The following is a 20820-nucleotide window of genomic DNA, read 5'->3' on the forward strand; positions in this document are numbered from 1 at the left end:
TAATTCCTGCTACCCAAAGACTGCTACGTAGCATTAAGTCTTCTGGGAGGAAAAGGCCTTTTTGACCTTCAAGTTGATACCCAGCCTGCCCAATGATGACAGTGATTCTGTCTCAGTAAACTTGATGTACTGAATCTTTATAGAGATAAAATAACATATAACTATAGAGTTAAATCTGAGTGAGCTCAACACACGGCTTCTTGCCTTACCAGCTCTATGATTGTGGGTAAGTCACTGAGCCTGTAGCTGCTCTTAAGTACAGCCGATGGCGTACTCTGTGAGGTCATGATGGTCATGAGTCTGTAAAGTCCCCAAACAGTGCCTGGTACATAGTAGATGCTTAACAAATTATTTCTTGGAAGTTCTTTTATTACTTGTGTGAAATAGAGACAAGGAAAAGTAATGTTTTTCATTAGTGCTGGAAAACACCGTGTAATTAATAATGGACTATACATATTGATTTGCCCTCAACAATTGGTCTGGACCAATGTGATTATTAATAAATCCCCTTTTACTCTTAAAACTTTCCCAGTTGTACAATAAATTTTAGAATCCCTTTCCCTTTTATTAAACTAAAAGTAGAGAATAACTGCGAGATAATTAGAACTGTTATCATTTTGCTAAAAGCCCAGCAAACCACTGGGTGGCAGTAGAGTTCAGCTGAGTTTTTTTTTTTCCTTATTATGAAAGGACAAGTTTTATTCATTCAGATCTTTGCCATATTATTCCACTTTGTGAAGATCCCAGGGAAATTTTGTGATAAATAAATTTCAGGAAATCTCATGTGTGCGCATTACCACATTTCCTGAAATTGGTGTTGGTAAAACTTTGATTCCTCAGAAAGTATTACCCAGTTCTTAGGTCTCTTTCCATTGGGGCTGTAGTTTATACATCTAGTGAATCCAGATTGCTTGAATGTAATTTCTGAAAGGTAATAGCAAGACCTTTGGGAACTCTTACTTATCTTCTTGATCAAGTGATGGTGTGAAACAGATGCAGTGTTGTCACTTAATATATTGTAAGTGACAGGAAACATTATATTGGGAATTACTTCTAAATAGAATTAGTAACTAAATAACATGACTATTAAAATGTGTTGAATAGAATCCAGATGGGAAAAACCTGATGATTTCATTCCACACTCTGGCGATCTGCTTTCTAGTAAAGTCAATGAAAAGTCACTCAGCACCCTAGAAGAGTCCAAATCATCAGATTCACATAGTGATTCTGATGGGGAACAGGAAGCAGAAAAGGGGGAGAAAAAAAGAGAGGTCTCTACAGAAACCCAAAAGCTACAAATAAAGTTTAAGGTAGGTTCTTGATTTACTCTTTACAGCAGTTTATTAATTTATTAAAAGGTCTACAGACTTTCTTCAGCTTTCTGGTAGAAGATAGAAATAAAAGCAAGACATGCATTTTGGCATCCAGATAAATGGTTGTATCATTTGTTGAATCTGGTAGGTAGCAAGATCGTAAATTCATTTTTAGACCTCCTAAGTTTGAGATGCCTCTGTAACATTCATAGAGCTGTCTGAACATGCAAGTATGAATGTCTAGGCTAGAAATGTTAATTTGAGTATCATCAACATACTGGTAGTAACTGAAGTCTCAGAATGGATGACGTTATCTAGGAAGATGACCTTGGGGAACATTAAACATATAAGTTCAGGAGAGAAAGAGGAGCCCACAAGGCAGAATGAGGAAGGAATGATTAGAAAGGTATGCAGAGAAGCAGAAGAATTCAATATCTCAGAAGCCAAAGGAATAGAGAGCATCAACGATTAACTACATCTAGAAAAGGAACGATGTCCATTGAATTTTGCAGTAAGGAAATCCTTGGTATCCTTCTAGCAGTTATATCAGAGTTTTAGGTGGGAAAACTAAGATTACAGGAGGATGAAAAGTGGTTTGCGGTGTATATGTGGTTTGGATATGAAATGAAAAGTAGAAATTAGATGATGGGATGATGGCTGCCTACTGACTTCTAATTGTGAGAGATTTGTGGTGGTGATGTTTTCCTTAAGAGGGACTCCAAAGGAGGTAGAAAGGGAGTACCAACAAGGGTAAGTGGATAGGTTGGTCTTGAACAAGGAATAAACTCATTTTCTATAAGAAGGTAAGATTTTCATTTTCTGTAAGGTATGACTGTGGATGAGTTGCTGTCAGGGAAGAAGAGTCATGCCTTTTAGCCTCAATTAACTCATATATAAAGAAATCAAGATTACTTGCTGAGAGTGAGGCACTCTGGGGAGCTTGATAACATTAACAGATTAAAATAATCACTGAGCCAGGGTAGAAGAGGAAATGAAGCAGGTAAGAAGATTGACAGGTGGTGGCGCTGAGTGCCCAGTCATGGTGGCAAAGTAATACAGACATTTTAATAGTGTTAATAGTGTTGCTAGTCCTCATGCTTTTATGACCTTTCCAGGAACACTCAGGAGGCTGGGTGCCAAAGCAGACAAGATAGATAGCATTGATCCACGGCTGAGTGCTCGCCTGAGAGGTGAAGGAATATCCAGGATGCTGGAGAGAGGACACTTCAGCCTTACCTAGGGTCTTGTCATTGCCTGCAGCTTCTCTACCTACCCCATAAATCTTGGTGGAACTTAGGGTGAGGAATGTATTAATTTGCAGAAGAGCAGCAGCAAAGCTCATATGTAGTAGATATCTCACAATGTTTATAGTAGCTTTAGTCAACCCAGCATCCAACCTGGGACAGGTATTATTAACTTCAAGCAAACAAAATATTACAAAATATAGATAAACAAAAAGGACAAACTGTAATCCTTCTGCTTCTCAGAGAAATCAGTATAATACCTTGGCGTTATGGGTCAATAATATTTTTCTATCCAGACTTGTACATTGCTTTGAACAAAATATGGAGTCATACTGTAATAAGGTCTTATTATCACTTTCCAATTTAATCTGTCACACAGACATCATTAAGTCTTCATCTACTGAAATGATGGATAGTATTCCCTGGTATGAGTATACAATTATTAATTCAGCCCCATGGAGCTGAATATTTATTTTGAATAATCACTCAGGGGACTAGGAGAAGAAATAACATTACTAAGCAGTGTTAAAGTCTCTGCTGAAATTGGATATCATAAAGTGTGAAGTCTCATCAGTTTGTATGGTTGTGTGATTTTTTTTTAACACTTGACAAATGAATGGTTGGATAGATCGGTGTTGGAGATTTTTAGGTTCTGCACAGTAGACAGGCATAGGGACAAAGATATTTAAGGGTGCTAGCAAAAGAATGTTTGTAAAGTGATTCTCTGTGGGTTGGGGCCCGGTAATGAAGAATGTAAAGTCTAGATGAGACTAACAAACTCAGAACACAGGAAATTAAGGTAGCAGAGATGGTAACAAGGTTGGGTAGGAAGTATTGTAGAAGTAAGGGAGCCAGAAAGCCAAAAGAATAACACTGTGGTCAGAGGGTGGGCTTTTGGAGCTTAAGATGTCACAAGGGGAGCATTTTCGAGTGATGACCTAATTCAAATTAAAAAGGAACATAAGTGTGTAAGGATTTAATATTTGAATCCTGCCTATGCACCAGGTGCTATATATGAGGAAAAATATCTTATTAGGCAGCTGAAATATAGTGATGGCCAAAGTCATTGGTTTTGTGGGTCACAAAACTGAGGGTAGAGAATTTTTAAGCTCTGGGATCACAGCAAGAGTTTTGTTTTTTTGTTTGTTTTTTATTGGAGTATAGTTGCTTTACAGTGTTGAGAACAAGAATTTGAACAGAGAGAACATACAGAGTTGCCAGTCATCACTTATGGAGTAGTGGGGACGTCCCTGGTGGTCCAGTGGTTAAGACTCTGTGCCTCCAATGCAGGGGGTGCAGGTTCAGTCCCTGGTCAGGGAACTAAGATCCCACATGCCGCATGGCCCAAAAGTAAATAAATTAATTAAATAAAGAAAGAAAAAAACATACACATAATTAAATGTGAGCATTAAAAAAAAATGGAGTAGCAGCCAGAGGTCGTTAGATCACGTGAGGAAGAATGAAAGAACTGTATTGAAGGCCCTATGAGCCTCAGAGCAGGAGGCATTTATTGCATGAGGATCAAAGTATCAAGTATCATGACCTCAGTAAAAATGTTTTATTTTAAAAATGTCCTGGCCTGGAAGCAGTCAGGATTGCTAAGAGAAAGCTGATGCTGTCTCCTACTTTTATGATATCAACAGCATAAGGGAATGAGTTAACATCCATTCAAAGAACTGTAAACAAAACAGTGTCCCAGAACTGCCACCCATGGTTGTGCAGTTTGCAAAGAGGCCGAAATGTAATGCATGGTCCGTGTGCTAAACCAGGCCACAGGGCTCTGTTATCCCAGATGAATGGGTGCCATAAAAGCACTAGCCCTCTCCAGGGGCTCCATGGGAGCTGCTTCTACCCCAGAGGTGTGTCTTTTTCTAATTTCATATCATTACCAGTTGTATCGGCCAGTGAGGTTCTGGCAGTGTCCTCAACATGAAGATGGATTTCAGTTAACACTAATTGGTTGAGGGAGTTGTTTAAATAGGTAATGGGTTTAGAAGGGTCCAGTGACGTGACATTAAATTCAAAAGGGGCAGAGTATAAAGGGAGGTCACTGTTGGACATGTAAGTAAGGAGGGAAAGCAGTAAAGTAGAGAAGAGAGGATAAAAAAGGCCAGTGTATGTCTCTAAGGGTAGAACATTAATAGGGTCATGTTATATTATTTTAAAAAACAGCCTTGGCCTGATGTTAGCATTTTATTTATTTATTTTTTGTATATATATATATTTTTTTAAATTTTATTTATTAATGTTAGCATTTTAGATCTAATGAAAAACCTAATCAAGCATTAAAGAAGTTCTTTTATGTACATTTGTTCTGTTATGTGGAAATTTGAACTATTGAGTAAATGTATTATTATTTATAAATCAATAGCAAGACCATGTTAAAGAAATTTTTGGTCCTGACAGTTTTGCTTGAAGTTTGTTATTTCTTGACTTTGACATTTCAGGAAAAAAATAAAAATAGCAATAAAGGAACTGAACCAGAAACACAGAAAGAAAAAAATACCCAGGGGAAAAATCCATCAGGTCCAAATGAAGAAAAACCCAAAGCTCATAAAAAATCAAACCCATATGGAGAATGGCAAGAAATTAAACAAGAAATTGAGTCCCAGTAAGTACCTGAAACTTAATCCCACGGTTACTACAAGTATTTTATATCCCAGTACTTCCATAAATTGCAGTACCTAATTTCAAAAATAAGGTGCTCATTAAAAGTGTAATTCATTTTCTTTATTTCTAGAGTGGTTTCATTTTTTCTAATTATTTTAAAATGTAAGCTAGTTTTTTTTTTTTTGAAGTAAACTAACGGTTGTTTTTAATGCTTATGAAGACATGACATTTCTATTAACCACACATTCCCACACTAACATATATACACATGAGCATTCTCGCACTCAACCATCATCATTCTATCAGGGAAACAAATATCTGCATATTCAATACATGCTTCATGGGCTCTATCTAAAGTCAAGAAAAAAGCTCTTGTTACTGTATTGAAAATGGCTTATGACACTTCACCTAAGTTTTTAAGTTTTTATTCAAAAAACAGCAGTTTTATCAACTAAACAAGATCATGGTAGAGATGTTACCTGGTTTACATTATTAGCTTCTGTGTTCATATCAGTTATTGTCTTAGGATCATTTACACAATGAAAGGAAAATGTCACCTCCAGGTTCACACATTGATGTTTCTTAAATGCTTAAAAAATATGTTCAGGTAGGAAAAAAGTATCTATATGAATTAAGCAGTTTTTCTCCAAACGTTAATGATTTGAAATGGTAGTGTAATATAACTGCTCTGTGGATATTTTTATAGTGAAATTATTCATTGTTAAAACTGTAGTTTAGGGGACCTCCCTGGCGACCAGTGGTTAGGACTCCACGCTTCCACTGCCCGGGCGCCTTGGTTTGATCCGTGGTCTGGAAACTAAGATTCCACATGCCACGCAGGCAGCCAAAAAAAAAAACACTGTACTTTAATAAAAAGGTTATATTTTTTACAAGATGGAGTAATACAAGTTTTAGACAGCTTTATATACTGTTCTAGTAAGAATTGATTCCTTAGTGATATACCACAATATAGCTTTGAACTATTAAAATGTTTTTATTAAATACTCAGCTTTTATTTATGTTACTTAATGAAATATTAGGAAATATGTATTTAATGCTACATAGTGCCAGGGACTGTATATCGACTATATATATTGAAGTTGCAGAAATAATAGACTGCATTAATTACTTCAGCCCCTAAGTAATTTCTTAAGTGACTTACAATAGGAGGATGGTCTTCCTATACCATTTCTTAAAATTTGAGTATTTTGTTTTCCATGTGAAAGTTTACTGTAAAGCCATTCTTCTTAACATCAGCCAGTTTAATGTGATGGATTGTGTCTGACTTCCTAAGTAGATTTACTGGTGAGGTTGAAACATTTTTTTCACATACCTGTATTTATCAGTGATTTGTGTTTACTCTTTCATGAATTTGTTCATAGTCTTTGCAAATTTTTCTATTGAAGTATTAGTCTTTCCTTACTTGCATAAGATCCTTAGTACAGAAGCTAACCATTTATTAGTAGTAGTTATGGTGTATTTTCCACATTTGTAGTTTGACTTTTAATTGTGCTTATAATGGTTTTAGATGTGTAGAATTTTATAATGGTTAACTAGTCTGATCTCTTTTCTTTTGTAATCTATTTTATTGATACTACCCTTTTTTCATCCAGAAGTCAAGTTTATACTTGTATTTCCTCCTGGTTTGTGTGGTCATACTTCTTTTTTATGTAATTATTTAATCCATCTTTTGTGTAGTTCTTTAATCCATCTTTAATAATTTTGATACACTATATGAGATGAGATGCTAAAATAATTTTTTATCTTACTTGGCAAACCAATTTTGCCAGTACCAGTCTTCCCCATTTTTAAATACCATTCTTCCCCATTTTTAAGAGGCATTTTATTTTTGAATCTTCTGTTTAATTCTTAAATTTACCAGTCTGTTTCTGGCTACCTATTCTGTTCCATTAGTCCATCTATCTTTGTGACAGTACCATAAAGATTTAATTACTATGATTTAACTATATCCTTTTATATGGTATGTTCTGATATCTGATAGTGTATCCCTGTATTTTTTTTTTCCAAATTTTCTTAAGTAGTCTCTTCCCATTTTTTCCAGGTTAATTAAATCACTTGCGTGTTCAACAAGTATAATATTTATATAAATATTACAAATAAATTATACTTGTTTAATTTGGCAAGAATTGATGTGTTTTCAGTATTTTATAGTTTCATCAAAAAGTGTTGTACGTGCCTCTTTTTACCCAAGTCATTTTGTAGGAGTCTCTGTCAAGCTTTTGTAGCTGCCTCTGTGTAAGTCTCATGCTTGCATTTCTTGAATGTAAGCTAAGTAGCCACACTTCGTCTGAGTGATTCACTTCTGTAACCCCAGGACTAAAAACAGTGACTGGCACATAATAGGTGCTTATTAGTACATGTTTATTAAGTATATGAATAAATTTCTACACATTTTGCTGGTTTTAATTGCAGATTTAACCCATTTTTTCTGTTATTTTTTTAACCAGTAACGATGTGCCCTGTGTCCAGTTATGTTGCTGATTATTTTGTTATTTTTAAGACTTATTCTTTTGAGTCTTGGGTTTTCCATGTCGAAACTTGTCTGTAAATATTTTCTTATTTTTTTCTGTTGATTCTACTTCCTATTTATGTCATGTCCTATTTATTTTAGTTACATTTTCAAACGCAGTGTTACATAATGATAGGGAGAGTGGACATTTCTGTTTTGTTGCTGATATCAATAGAAATGTCTCTAAAATTTATGTCGAGGATTATATTGACTATTGGCTTAAGATAGATAATCTTTATAATGTTAAGGAAGTGTGTTTTATTTCTAGATTGTTCAAAGATTATCATCAGAAATAGATTTGGGTGAATTTCAGTAGCCATAGCTCTGAGTAGAAAATTTATTTGCAAATGGTGGTCTGTAGTTTATTTGTTTTTGTTTTTTAAATGTATGATATTTTTATGAGATTTTGTATCTGACTCATGCTAAATAAAATGGATTAGGTAGCTTTTCATTTCTTTAACATTCTAGAATAGTTAATAGTTTCTCCAGGATTAAGAAGTTTTAAAAAAAAATCACTAGTAAAATCTTCTGGTCCTGGAGTTTGAGGGGGAGGTAATTTTTGATAGCTTTTTCAGTCTCTTGGTTACTGTCTATGTGACATTAGACAGGTTGCCTAATCTGTGTGACATGGTATTATCTGTAAAATGGGATGATAATAGTTCCTCTGTAAAATGGGATAATAATAGTTCCTACCTAATTTCTAATTTATTGTGAGGAATAAATTAGAAAAAACAAGTTAACATATTTATCACTATGTTCACACTTGGTACTTAGAACACCTAAGCGCTTAGTTACTCTTACATGCTGCAGCTGGTGTAAGGGGGCTGGAGGTAGGAAGTAGCTTCAGCTAGTCAGCTTCAGTAATTCATATTTTCCCCTAAAATCTTGTGTTTCATCAAGGGCTTAAAATTTGAGACGTAGGGTAATACATTAAACTTCTTGTAGGTTTAAATTTTTTAGACATTTTTAAATACCCCTTTTAAGTTGTAAACTTTTTTATTCTTTTGGGATGATATTTGTTAAAGAATTTTTTTCCATCTGTGTTAAGATACTATAATTGACATATAACATGTGTAAGTCTAAAGTGTGTGTAGGAATTCGCTGGCAGTGCAGTGGATAGGACTCTGCACCCTCATTGCTGAGGGCCTGGGAATAAAGTGTGCAGTGTGTTGATTTTTTTAATAAATATATTTATTTATTTATGGCTGTGTTGGGTTTCATTGCTGCACATGGGCTTTTTCTAGTCGTGGTGAGCAGAAGCTACTCTTCATTCAGTGTGCAGGCTTCTCATTGCAGTGGCTTCTCTTGTTGCAGAGCACAGGCTCTAGGCGCATGGGCTTCAGTAGTTGTGGCTCTCAGGCTCTAGAGCACAGGCTCAGTAGTTATGGCGCACGGGCTTAGTTGCTTCTCGGCATGTGAGATCTTCCCAGACCAGAGCTCAAACCCGTGTCCTCTGCATTGGCAGATGGATTCTTAACCATTGCCACCAGGGAAGTCCCCAGTGTGTTGATTTGATAGGCTTATATGTTGCAAAATGACTACCACAATAGTGTTACCTAACACCTCCATGTCACCCTTAATTACCATGTTTTTGTTTGGTTGGTTGGTTGGTTTTTTGTGGTGAGAACATTTAAGATCTGGTCTCTTAACAACTTTAAGGTATGTAATACAGTATTGTTACTATAATCACCATCCTGTAAATTAGATTCCCTCAAATTGTTAGTTTTATAACTAGAAGTTTGTGCCTTTTGTCCACTCTCCCCATTTCCCCCACCCCTCAGACCTTTTGTAACCACCTCCGTATTCTGTTGCTATGAGTTTGGATTTCTTAGATTTCACATGTAAATGATATCATACAATATTTGTCTTTCTCCATCTTAACTTATTTCACTTAGCACAGTGCTGTCAACATCCATCCATGTTGTCACAGATGGCAGATCTCTTTCTTTCTCGTGGCTAAATAATATTCCATTGTACATATGTAACATATCTTCTTTATCCATATCTTGGCTTTGTGAATAATGCTGTAGTGAACATGGGTGTGAAGGTATCTCTTCAAGATCCTGTTTGTATATCCTTTGGATGTATATTCAGAGGTGGGAATCTTGGATCATATGGTAGTCCTGTTTTTAATATTTCAGAAACCTCCATACTGTCTTCCATAATGTCTGTACCAGTTTACATTTCTACCAATAGTGCTGAAGGTATCTCTTTTCTCCACACCCTTACCAACACTTATCTCTTGTCTTTTTAATACTAGCCATCCTAACAGATATGAGGTGATATTGCAGTTTTGATTCACATTTCTTTATTAGTGATGTCAAGCACCTTTTCATGTACCTTTTGGTCATTTGTATGTCTTCTTCAGAAAATGCCTATTCAGTTCCTTTGCCCATTTTTTAATTGGATTCCACGTCTATTCAGTTTCTTTGCCCGTTTTTTAATTGGATTCTTTGGGGTTATTTTTTAATTGGGTTATGAGTTCTTCATATATTTTGGATGTTAACCCTTCATCAAATATATGATTTGCAAATATTGGGTTAGCCAAAAAGTTTGTTCAGGTTTTTCCATAAGATGTTACAGAAAAGCCCAAATGAAAGCTTTGGCCAACCCATTATTTTCTTCCATTCTATACATTTCCTTTTCATTTTGTTGATTATTTCTTTTGCTGCCCAGAGCTTTTAGTTTGATGTAGTCCCAGTTGTTGATTTTTACTTTTGTTGACCATGCTTTTGGTGTCAAATCCAAAAAATCATTGCCAAGACCAATGTCAGTTGGAGCTTATTTTTTTATGTTTTCTTCTGGCAGTTTTATAGTTTCATTTCTTATGTTTAAGTCTTTAATAAACTTTGGATTAATTTTTGTGAGTGATTTAAGATAAGGGTCCAATGTCATTCTTCCGAATGTGGTTACCAACTTTTTCCAACACCAGTTATTGAAGAGAATATACATTCCCTGTTGAATAGTCTTGGCTCCTTTGTCAAACATTAGTTGACCCTACAGGTGAAGGTTTATTTCTGGGCTCTCAATTATTTTCCATTGGTCTGTGTTTCTGTTTTTATGAGAGTATCATACTGTTTTGATTACTATAGCTTTGTAGTCTAGTTTGAAATCAGAAGTGTGATGCCTTCAGCTTTGGTCTTCTTTCTCAAGATTGTTTTGACTGTTTGGGGTCTTTTGTGGTTCCATAAAAATTATAGGATTGTTTTTTCTATTTCTGTGAAAAATGCCATTGGAATTTGATCAGGATTGCATTGACTCTACAGATGGCTTTGAGTAGTATGGACATTGCAACAATATTAATTCATCTGATCCATAAATACAGCATATCTTTGTGTCTTCAATTTCCTTCAGTGTCTTATAGTTTTCAGTATACAGACCTTTCACCACCTCAGTTAAATTTATCACTGAGTATTTTATTATTTAGGATGCATTGTGAACGGGATTGTTTTCTTTTTTCTTTTTCAAATGCTTTGTTGTTAGTATATGCAAATGCAGCTGACTTGTGTGTTTTGATTTTGTTTTTGGTCTTGCTGGATGGCTTGCAATATCTTGGTTCCCTGACCAAAAAAATCAAACCCTCTGCCCCTGCAGTGGAAGCACAGAGTCTTGACCACTGGACCACCAGGGAATTCCATGATTTTAATTTTGTATCCTGCAAATTTGCTGAATTCATTGATTAGTTCCAACAGTTTGCAGTGGGGTGGGTAGCAGGCAGGGGGAGTCTTAAGGGTTTTCTGTATGTAAGATCATCTTATTTACAAAGAGAGATAATTTTACTTCTTTTCCAATTTGGATGCTTTTTTTTTCCCTGCCAGATTTCTCTGGCTGGGGCCTCCAATACTGTGTTGAACAGGAGTTGTGAGAGTGGGCACTCTTGTCTTGTTCTTGATCTTAGAGAGAAAGCTTTCAGTCTTTCACCATTGAGTATGATATTGGCTGTAGGCTTGTCAGATATGGGTTTTGTGATGTTATGTTCCTTCTAGTCCCAATTTGATGAGTATTTTTATCATGAAACGATCTTGTATTTTGTCAAGTGCGTTTTCTGCATCTGTTGAGATGATCATAAGATTTTTGTCTTTCAATTTCAGTCACTATCAATTGATTTGCAAATGTTAAACCATCCGTCCTTACATCTCAGGGATAAATCTCATTTGATTATGGTGTATGATCCTTTTAAAGTGCTGTTCAATTCAGCTTGCTAATATTTTGCTTAGAATTTTCGTGTCTGTATTTATTGACGATATTGGTCTATAGTTGAGTTTCCTTGTAGTGTCCTTATCTGGCTTGGGTATCAGGGTAATGCCAGCCACCTGTAATGAGTTTGGGAGTGTTCCCTTCTTTTCAGTTTTTTGGAAGAGTTTGAGGAGGATTGACATCAATTCTTTAAATGTTTTATATAATTCACCAGTGAAACCACCTGGTCCTGGCCTTGTTTGTGTTGGGAGGTTTTTAATTACTGGTTCAGGATCCTTCCTTGTTACTGATCTGTTCGGATTTTCTGTTTATCCTGATTCATTTGGTAGGTTGTATGTTTCTAGGAATGTATCCATTTCTTCCAGGTTATCCAATTTGTTGGCATATAACTGTTCATAGTAGTCTCTTACAATCCTTTTTATTTCTCCCTCTTTTTTTTTTTTTTCAATTTTGGCTGCACTAAGTTCCTTTTTATTTCGGAGATACCAGTTTAATGTCTTCTCTTTCATTTCAGATTTTATTTGGGTCTTCTCTTTTTTCTTAGTCTAGGTAAAAGTTTGTCAAATTTGTTTTTCTTAATAAACCAGCTTTTAGGTTTCTTATCTTTCCTATTCTTCTAGTTTCTATTATCATTTATTTCTGCTCTGATCTTTGTTATTTCCCTCTTTTTGCTACCTTGGGCTTAGTTCGTCTTTTTCTAGTTCCTTGAGGTGTAAAGTTAGATTGTTTTTTTTTTAGATCTATCTCTTTCTTAATGTAGGCATTTATCACTATAAACTTTCCTCTTAGAATCACTTTTGCAGCATCCTGTCGTGATATATTGTGTTTCCATTTTCATTTGTTTGAAGATATTTTTTGAGTTGTCTTTGATTTCTTTTTTGTCCCATTAACTGTTCAAGAGTGTGTTGACTTCCATATATTTGTGAATTTTCCATTTTTCCTCCTGTTATTGATTTCTGGTTTTTTAGCATTATGGGCAGAAAAAATACCTGGTATGATTTCAGTCTTCTTATTGCTAAGATTTGTTTTGTGACCTGTTATGTGATCTATCCTAGAGAATGTTCTGTGTGTGCTTGAAAAGAATGTGTATTCTGCTTCTTTTGGATAGGATGTTCTCTATATGTCTGTAAGGTCTATTTGGTTTAAAGTATGGTTCAAGTCCAATGTTTCCTTATTGATTTTCTCTCTGGATGCTGTATCAATTGTTGAAAGTGGTTTATTTAAGGCTTCTGCTGTTATTGTATTGTTGTCTATTTCTCCCTTCATACTTGTTAGTATTTGCTTAATATATTCCAATGTTGGGTACATATATATTTATGGTTGTTACATCTTCCTGAAGAATTGACCCCCTTATCATTATATAATGACTTTCTTTGTCTCTTGTTACCGTTTTCAGCTTACAGCTTATTTTGTCTGATATAAATATACAAGGGTGAATCAAAAATTATCCGTACTCTGGCTGTAGAATTTACAAAAGTTTTAATATAACCGGAGTGCAGATCATTTTTGACACACCCTCATAATTACCTCTGCTCTCTTTTGGTTTCTATTTGCATGGAATATCTTTTTCCATTCCTTAACGTTGAGCTTATGTGTGTTTTTAAATCTGAAGTGAGTCTCTAGTAGGCAGCATACAGTCAGTTCTTGTGTTCTTATCCATCCACCACTCTGTATTTTTTGATTGGAGAATTAAATCTATTTATGTTAATATACATAAGGACTTACTAATGCCATCTTATTGTTTTTTGGCAGTTTTGTAGTTTCCTTTTTCCTTTTTTTCTCTCTTGCTGCCTTCCTTTGTGAATTGATTAGTTTCCATAGTGGTATGCTTTTATTTCCTTCTCTTTATCTTTTGTGAATCTATTTTAAGTTTTTGCTTTGTAATTACCATGCTGCTTAAATGAAAGATTATACACACACACACACATATATACATACACACACACACACATATATATATAGATATATATATATGACAGTCTGTTTTAAGCTAATAACAACTTTGGTTGCATACAAAAATTACCTTTTTATTCACCCTCCTTATTTATGTTTTACTGAAGCATAGTTGATTTACAGTATTATTTTGATGTCACAATTTACATCTTTATATATTCTGTATACATTAACAAATTGTTTTAGCTGTAGCTATTTTTAATACCTTTGTCTTTTAACTTTTAGTCTAGAGTTAAGTAGTTAACACCACCATATTATATATTATTAGACTCTTTTGTATCTGACTCTCTACTTACCTTTACCATTGTTTTGTGTGTTTTCATGTTGGTAATTAGCAGCCTTTCAGCATTTTTTATAAGGCAGTTTTAGTGATGGTGAATACCCTCAGCTTTTTTTTTTTTTTCCTTTCAGCACTCTGAGTATATCATCCTGGTCTCTCCTGGCTTGCTAAGTCTCCACTGAAATATCTGCTGATAGTCTTATGAAATTCCATTGTATGAGAGCACTTCTCTTTTCTTGCTTTTAAAATCCTCTCTTTGATTTTGGAAGGGTTTAGTAAAATGTGTCTTGGAAAAGATCTTTTTGGATTGAAACTTTGAGGTGACCTACTAACTTCAACTTGGACCCACAAATCTCTCCCCACATTTGGCAAATTCTCAGCCATTATTCCTCTTTTTTTTTTTTTTTTTTTTTTTTTTTTTTGGCCCCACCACATAGCTTGTAGGATCTTAGTTCCCCAATCAGGGACTGAACCTGTGCCCTCAGCGGTGAAAGCACAGAGTCCTAATCACTGGAGCATCACGGAATTCCCTCAGCCATTATTTCTTTAAATAATCTTTCTGCCCCTTTTTCCCTCTCTTCTTCTGAGACTTCAAGGATGCATACATTATTTCTCTTGATTGTGCCCCAAAAGTCCCATAGGGTTTCTTTAGCCTTTTCACTCTTTTTCCCTCCTCTGATGGCATAATTTCAAATGCTCTGTCTTCAAACTCACTGATTTTTCTGCTTCATCTAGTCTGCTGTTGAAGCTCTCTATTGAATGCTTCAGTTCAGTCATTACACTGTTCAGCTCCAAAATTTGTTTTGTTCTTATGTTTTTTATCTTTGTGAATTTCTCATTTTGTTCTTCTGTTGTTTTCCTGGTATCATTAAATTGTTTATCTGTATTCTCTTATAGCTCTCTGTGCATCTGTAGAACAATTATTTTGAATTCCTTGTTAGATAGTTCCTGGATCTCAATTTCTTTGGGCTCATAATTGGAGGTTTACTGTATTCCTTTGGTAGAGACATTTTCCCCTGATTCTTGGTGAACCTAGTAGCCTTGTGTAGGTGTCTGCACATTCAAAAAAGGAATAACCTCCTGTAGACTTTATGGACTAATATCAGTAAGGGAAGACTTTCTCCTGCAGGTGGGGGCAGGCTGGAGCAGGCTGGGACTCCAGGTCTAGTGGTACAGGGCGTGTGGCAGCACTGGGTTGGGGGGGGCGGGGATGTTATCACTTCAGCTCAGGTCACTAGGATCCAACAAGTGTGTGGTTCTTGGCTAGCACTGCAGGGGTTCCATAGTGGCTACAAGGGCTGTTGGGGTTCTCAGCAGCACTTCCAGGTCCAGCAGCTAGAGACCAGGACAGGCAGTGGTGGTGGCTGGCTCTGGTGGTGCACATACACTCAGCTGCAGGGTCAGCTACAGATGCCTGTGTATGTAGTGGCAGGAGCCAGCTGCAGACACACAGTAATAGGGACCAGGCAGGCAGCAAGGGCCAGAGTCAACCACAGGTTCACCAGCAGCTTCAGGGACCCTACCTGTCAGGGTGCTTTCCCATGGCTGCACAGTCTCCCCCTGAGGATACGCACCACAGTGGAGGCTGGTGTCAGGGGTCAGGCTGTCAGCATGCCAGTGTGCAGCTGGAGGGGCTAGCTACTGATGAGCATGGTTGTGCAGGCCAATGACAGAAGATAAGGCCTGATTCAGGCCCAAAAGCAGCTTCAGGGAGATGATGCCAACTGGCTGTTGGCATCATCTCCCATGACACATTATTTCACTGTGGGCATGCACAGTGCAGTAGAGGCTGGTGATGGGTGTCAGGGCAGCAGCATGCAAGTGCACAGCTGGAGGGGCTAGCCCCGAGCATGCAAATGGCAGTGAGGTCAGCCATGGGAGTGTAGGCTTCCATCTGGTACGGAGGCCTGAGCTGACTACAGTGTGGTGCCCTGGCTCTGGCAGTGGCAAGGGCAGAGGGACTGAGGCAGCTGACATCAGTGAAAACTAATAGCTGTGCAGCACAATACCTGGTGAAATCTGCAGGGCATCTGCAGCAGCTGTGATGTCTGTTGGTTCTTTCTTCAGTGGCAAAAGCTGCTTTGTTTGTCTGTAGAGCAGGTCACGCTGAACTGCAGTCACTCCCACTGCATGGCTGTTCTTGGTAGTCCCTGATTTTTTCCCTTGTTCCTAGCCACCTCTATAGGTCTCGACTTTGCCAGTGTGGGTGGGGTGAAACCTAAGCAGGACCTTCATGCAGTGGCTCAAAAGGCTGCATCAGCTGGTCACTCATCTCTTCTTGTTAAGGGGAACTTTTTCCAGCTGGGAGGGTGGATACCTATTGTCTCTGAGCAGTGTCAGCTTGGGGGATGGGATGACACAGGCAAAGTGAAGTTGTCTTTCTTTTCTTTTGCAATTATTCTCATGGTATTTTGTTCCACTGTGTTGCTTAAATTTCTTAAATGGACTCCAGAGCTCTCCTAGAGCTGTTTTTTCCTCATGGGTAGATAATTGTTGATCATTTGTGGGAATGAAGGCTGGGGTCTCCAGTAAAGGTTTTTCCTTAATGAATCAGCTCCTATTTTTAATTGTCTGTTTTATTAAATAGACATTTATTAATGGATTTTGTTTCTTCATTTCTGCTTTTGTAATTTTCTTCCCCTGACTTTTCTTAAGTTTCTTTGTGTTTGTTCTTTCTTCAGATGAACACTTAAGGCTATTGACAGGAGGTGAGGAAGGGGTCTGTTCTTATTTCTTAATGAAAATAGTTAAAGCTATACTGTCTCTGAATATAATTCTGTCCATATATCACATAAAGTTTGAGTGATGGTTCCTTGATTTCATTGTTTTTGGAACAGTTTAATATTGTGTTTTTGCTTACTCTTTTGGTGGTTTTCCAAAAGGACGAATTTTTCAATCTCTACATAGGTGTGAGTTTATTTGTTTTTTCCACCTTTATTACACATTATGTTTGGATATTATAACCTTTACATTTTTGCATTTTGAATTTGGAAATGACTGGTTTTGAGGAAGTGCTTGTGTAATTATTTTTCGTAACTGTTCTGAAGTTATTTGAAAAGAAGGCATATTCTCTGTAGCATTTTATTTTCAGACTCTTTTCTTTCAAGTACAAACTTCTTTTCCTCTGATTATGTCACAAGGGTGTATATCCTACTTCACTGCCACTTCTGTCATCTTCCACTTAGGAATTTCCTGGGACCATCATTTCAAAAATGGACTCTTTTTCTATTTTATCTCTTCCGTAATCCCACTTAGGAAGTAATACTATGACGATCACTTTATCAGAATACAACACAAAACACCAAGATTGTGAAATAGAGTCTCTTACAGATTTTCTTCAACAGAGATTCATTTGTCCAGAGACCAAACCCTACTACTCTTCATTACTCAAATCTTACTCTGCTTGGCTAATGAAATTTCTTAGTTTCACCCAGAAGCAGAGTGGTCTAGGGGAAAGAATATAGGTTTTAGGTCAACACAGGCCTGGGTTTTAATCCAAGTAATATTACTACCGTAACAGCTTAGCTGATCGATTGATTTAACTTCTTTCTAAGCCTCAGTTTCTGCTCCTGTAAAAACATAAAAATAAAAAGCCAAGAATGAATACCCCATCAACTTCAGGGACTACTAGGCTTCTTGGAAAGCATCATTTTTGGCAAAATACAATAAAGAAAAGTTTGGAAGGCATCTGTATTCAAAATAAATCAGATTTAAGACCTAGTCCAGTGAAAATTCCTATTTCCTGCATCCCCTCATCAGATTTTGAGGAAATGTTATATAACATCATAATCTACTAAAATAGCTTCTTCCTCAAGTTTTATATTATATAGAATAGTTTTTGGTTTTAGTTTTTCTAGTTTTGAACTATCCATTACTGATTTGAAATTGTTCTTATATTCTTTGTACTTATATTCTCCTTCATTCTGTTTTTTGCAATCCTAGCAATTATTACAATGCTTAGAGACCTCTTTTAAAACTGTTTTTTTTATCCATGTGTATATAGGATGGAACATAAAAAGATCACTCAATACTCTCACCACAGACCTTTCTTCATAGTCTGTGTGAGAGGGAAGCAAATTTGTTATCATGTACCTTTAAGATAATTGAACTGATAGCATATATTCAATTTAAAATCTAAGCAAACACATAAAAATCATGTTATCTCTACACTGCATGTTGTCAAGAGCCATAGTTGATGAGAAATCACTGTGAATGTCTCTGACTTTTGTCTCTGCTTTCTTCAGACTTGACTGCCTTTCTCAGGCAGGCTCTCCCCACTTGGTAGCAAAGTTTTAGGCTTATATCATAGTTACAGTTAGAGATCCCAGCAAAAACCAGGTGCTGCTTTACCAGTTGCAAAAGAGGTCTTGCTTAGCTTTCATCACATACCCACTTCCCATTCCTGAGGTAACCACTGTGAATCTGACTGGACATGAACTGAATTAAGCTCAAAACTCAGAGAGAAGGAAGAAAAGGGGGTTCCCAAACGGGGAAAAATAGTTAAAAGGAGTTCTAGTGCTAAAAAAGACACTAACTAAAAAAGCCAAAAATGAGCAGAGAATATTTCTACTCCAAGTGCCTAGTGCATTTTCTGGTTTATAGTGGACATTCACTATAGCTGCCGTTATCAGAATTAATTACTACTGTAGCTCTGCCATAACCTTCCAGATTTCTCCTGGCCTCTGAGGAAGGTTTTTCTCTATTTCCAGGAATCAGGATGAATGACTTCATTACCTGGGTTCTTCTGAGATTGAGGAGTATAGATATGTACTAATCTTCACTTTTCTTCACTGGGGTTTCTCAACTCCTAATATATCTGGGGCTTCTAACATTTAAATCATACGTTTACTTTTTATTCCCTTTTCTCTCCTGTCATCACTCATCCTTTCATGCTGACCAGGTAATCTTTTGGTTTCAAGTGATAGAAACTTGAGTTACCTTAAATTGAAAAAAGAGGTTTTTAGTTCAAAGATTCCCAGAAAGGTTCTACCTGCAAGGAGAAGCAGAAATTGGGCTGGGCCTCACGAATTACTGGAACCAGGCCTGAAACATTGGCAGGATTCTCTCCCATCCTACTTTTCTTTGTAGGCCACAACCTTATTTTTGATCTCTGCAGAATTCCTTCCTCTAAATAGCAGGATATATGGTTCCCAACAGGTTTTATACTCTTAGCCACTAGAGAGTTAAACGTAATGGTCTTTCTGGTCCATGTTCAGAAAGCTCATGGGTGGGACTGATGGGTGTGGTGTGACTTACTTGCTCTTTCCCAGACCAGTTGACTGTGTAGAGGGTAGGGTACTGTGATAGGCTCATATTAATCAGGTACTGATCTCTATAAACTGTTCAATCTGATTATTCATACTAACCAAGTGGATAGTTGAAGGGCTAGTCCTAGAAAAGAGGTGCTAGGCAAACAGTCACACGGAGTCTACTACACCAGGACACTGAGACTCCATGGTTTTCATCTTGTGCTGTGTAAGCCTCCAGAGTCCTTGTCAGTCCATGGCAAAATCCGTTTCCACAGATACTTCTCATTTATCCACCGATGTAACTTATACTGCTAATCGTAAGTACAGTCATTTCCTTCTGTGATACACCCAGCAGGAACAAAAGGATAGATGGGACTTTTCCTCATGTGTCTACCTAAACAGGTGCTCAGTATCTTAAGTGATACTATAAAATCAGTATTTTTAAATAGTTTCCTATTCCAAAATGACCAGCTTCCAACTTCTGTTATTATCATTAGAAAGATGACGTTGAGGTTTTGGTGGGCTCACACATCATGTGAAAGTTTGTCTTACTCCATCCAACAATGGTTTTATTTTACTTTCTCTTCCAGGGAGGAGGTAGATTTGGAACTTCCAAGCGCTGAAAATGAATATGGATCAACTTCAGAGGCTGATGCTGGTGGGGAACCCAAAGTGGTTTTTAAAGAAAAAACAGTCACTTCTCTTGGAGTCATGGCAGATGGAGTGGCCCCAGTCTTCAAAAAGAGAAGAATGGAAAATGGAAAATCTAGAAATTTAAGGCAACGAGGTGATGATCAATAATTGTAGAAAAGCTTTTTGTGCAGGCTTTTTGGACAGAATGGAGATTATACATCCTAAAAGCGCCTCTGTTTGTTTTACAGTACTTAAATGCTAAAAATTTAGACTTATTCTAAATGTATTTTATGTGAATTTAAAATAAATCTTTTTTCATGTGAAATTGATTTTTGTTCCTAAAATGGAAGCCTACCACATTGCATTGTAATACAGTGTATTATGTTCAATGTCTAAAAATTGCTAATTATGTCATAATATAAGATGCTATGTATCTGTTATTTAAAACATGGAAAAGAAAGGCCTTTATTCCATTCTTACTCATATGAACATACTTGTACTGCACTAAAAATGCATTACTTTTGCACACGGATATTATCCAAGAAACGAAATTTAGACCACATAAGAGAAGATTCACAGCCGGTGAGGATTCAGTTCTGAGGATCTTGTCAGAAGGCTGACGTAGAAAGTGTATGCATGTTGGCTTACCTTACTCAATTTAAGGTCAAGGGCCATGAACCAGGACTGCAGCTCAGGTGGTGCTTAACATGGAATGAAAATCAGACCAAAGATAGAAAGGCGACTCTGCCTGGTTCAGTGCAAAGTGACAACCGTTGCTTAAGCATTTTCACCTTGAGCCATGCGCTATGCT

The 20820-nt window shown here is 36.6% G+C and overlaps 1 protein-coding gene across 2 annotated transcripts in view; it reads left to right on the plus strand.

Moving 5' to 3' along the window:
• Positions 1–20334, plus strand: part of WBP4 (WW domain binding protein 4) — a 32460-nt gene extending 12126 nt beyond the window's left edge. For both annotated transcript variants that reach the window (XM_057707792.1, XM_057707791.1), the window contains exons 8-10: positions 1105–1310; positions 5005–5168; positions 19967–20334. In XM_057707792.1, the coding sequence (XP_057563775.1) occupies positions 1105–1310; positions 5005–5168; positions 19967–20177 (581 nt within the window). In that variant the 3' untranslated portion in view covers positions 20178–20334. The remainder of the gene's footprint in view (positions 1–1104; positions 1311–5004; positions 5169–19966) is intronic.
• Positions 20335–20820: the final 486 nt, after the last annotated feature.

This window comes from Hippopotamus amphibius, chromosome 14 (assembly GCF_030028045.1).
Source record: "Hippopotamus amphibius kiboko isolate mHipAmp2 chromosome 14, mHipAmp2.hap2, whole genome shotgun sequence".
NCBI classification, from domain to species: Eukaryota; Metazoa; Chordata; class Mammalia; order Artiodactyla; family Hippopotamidae; genus Hippopotamus; species Hippopotamus amphibius.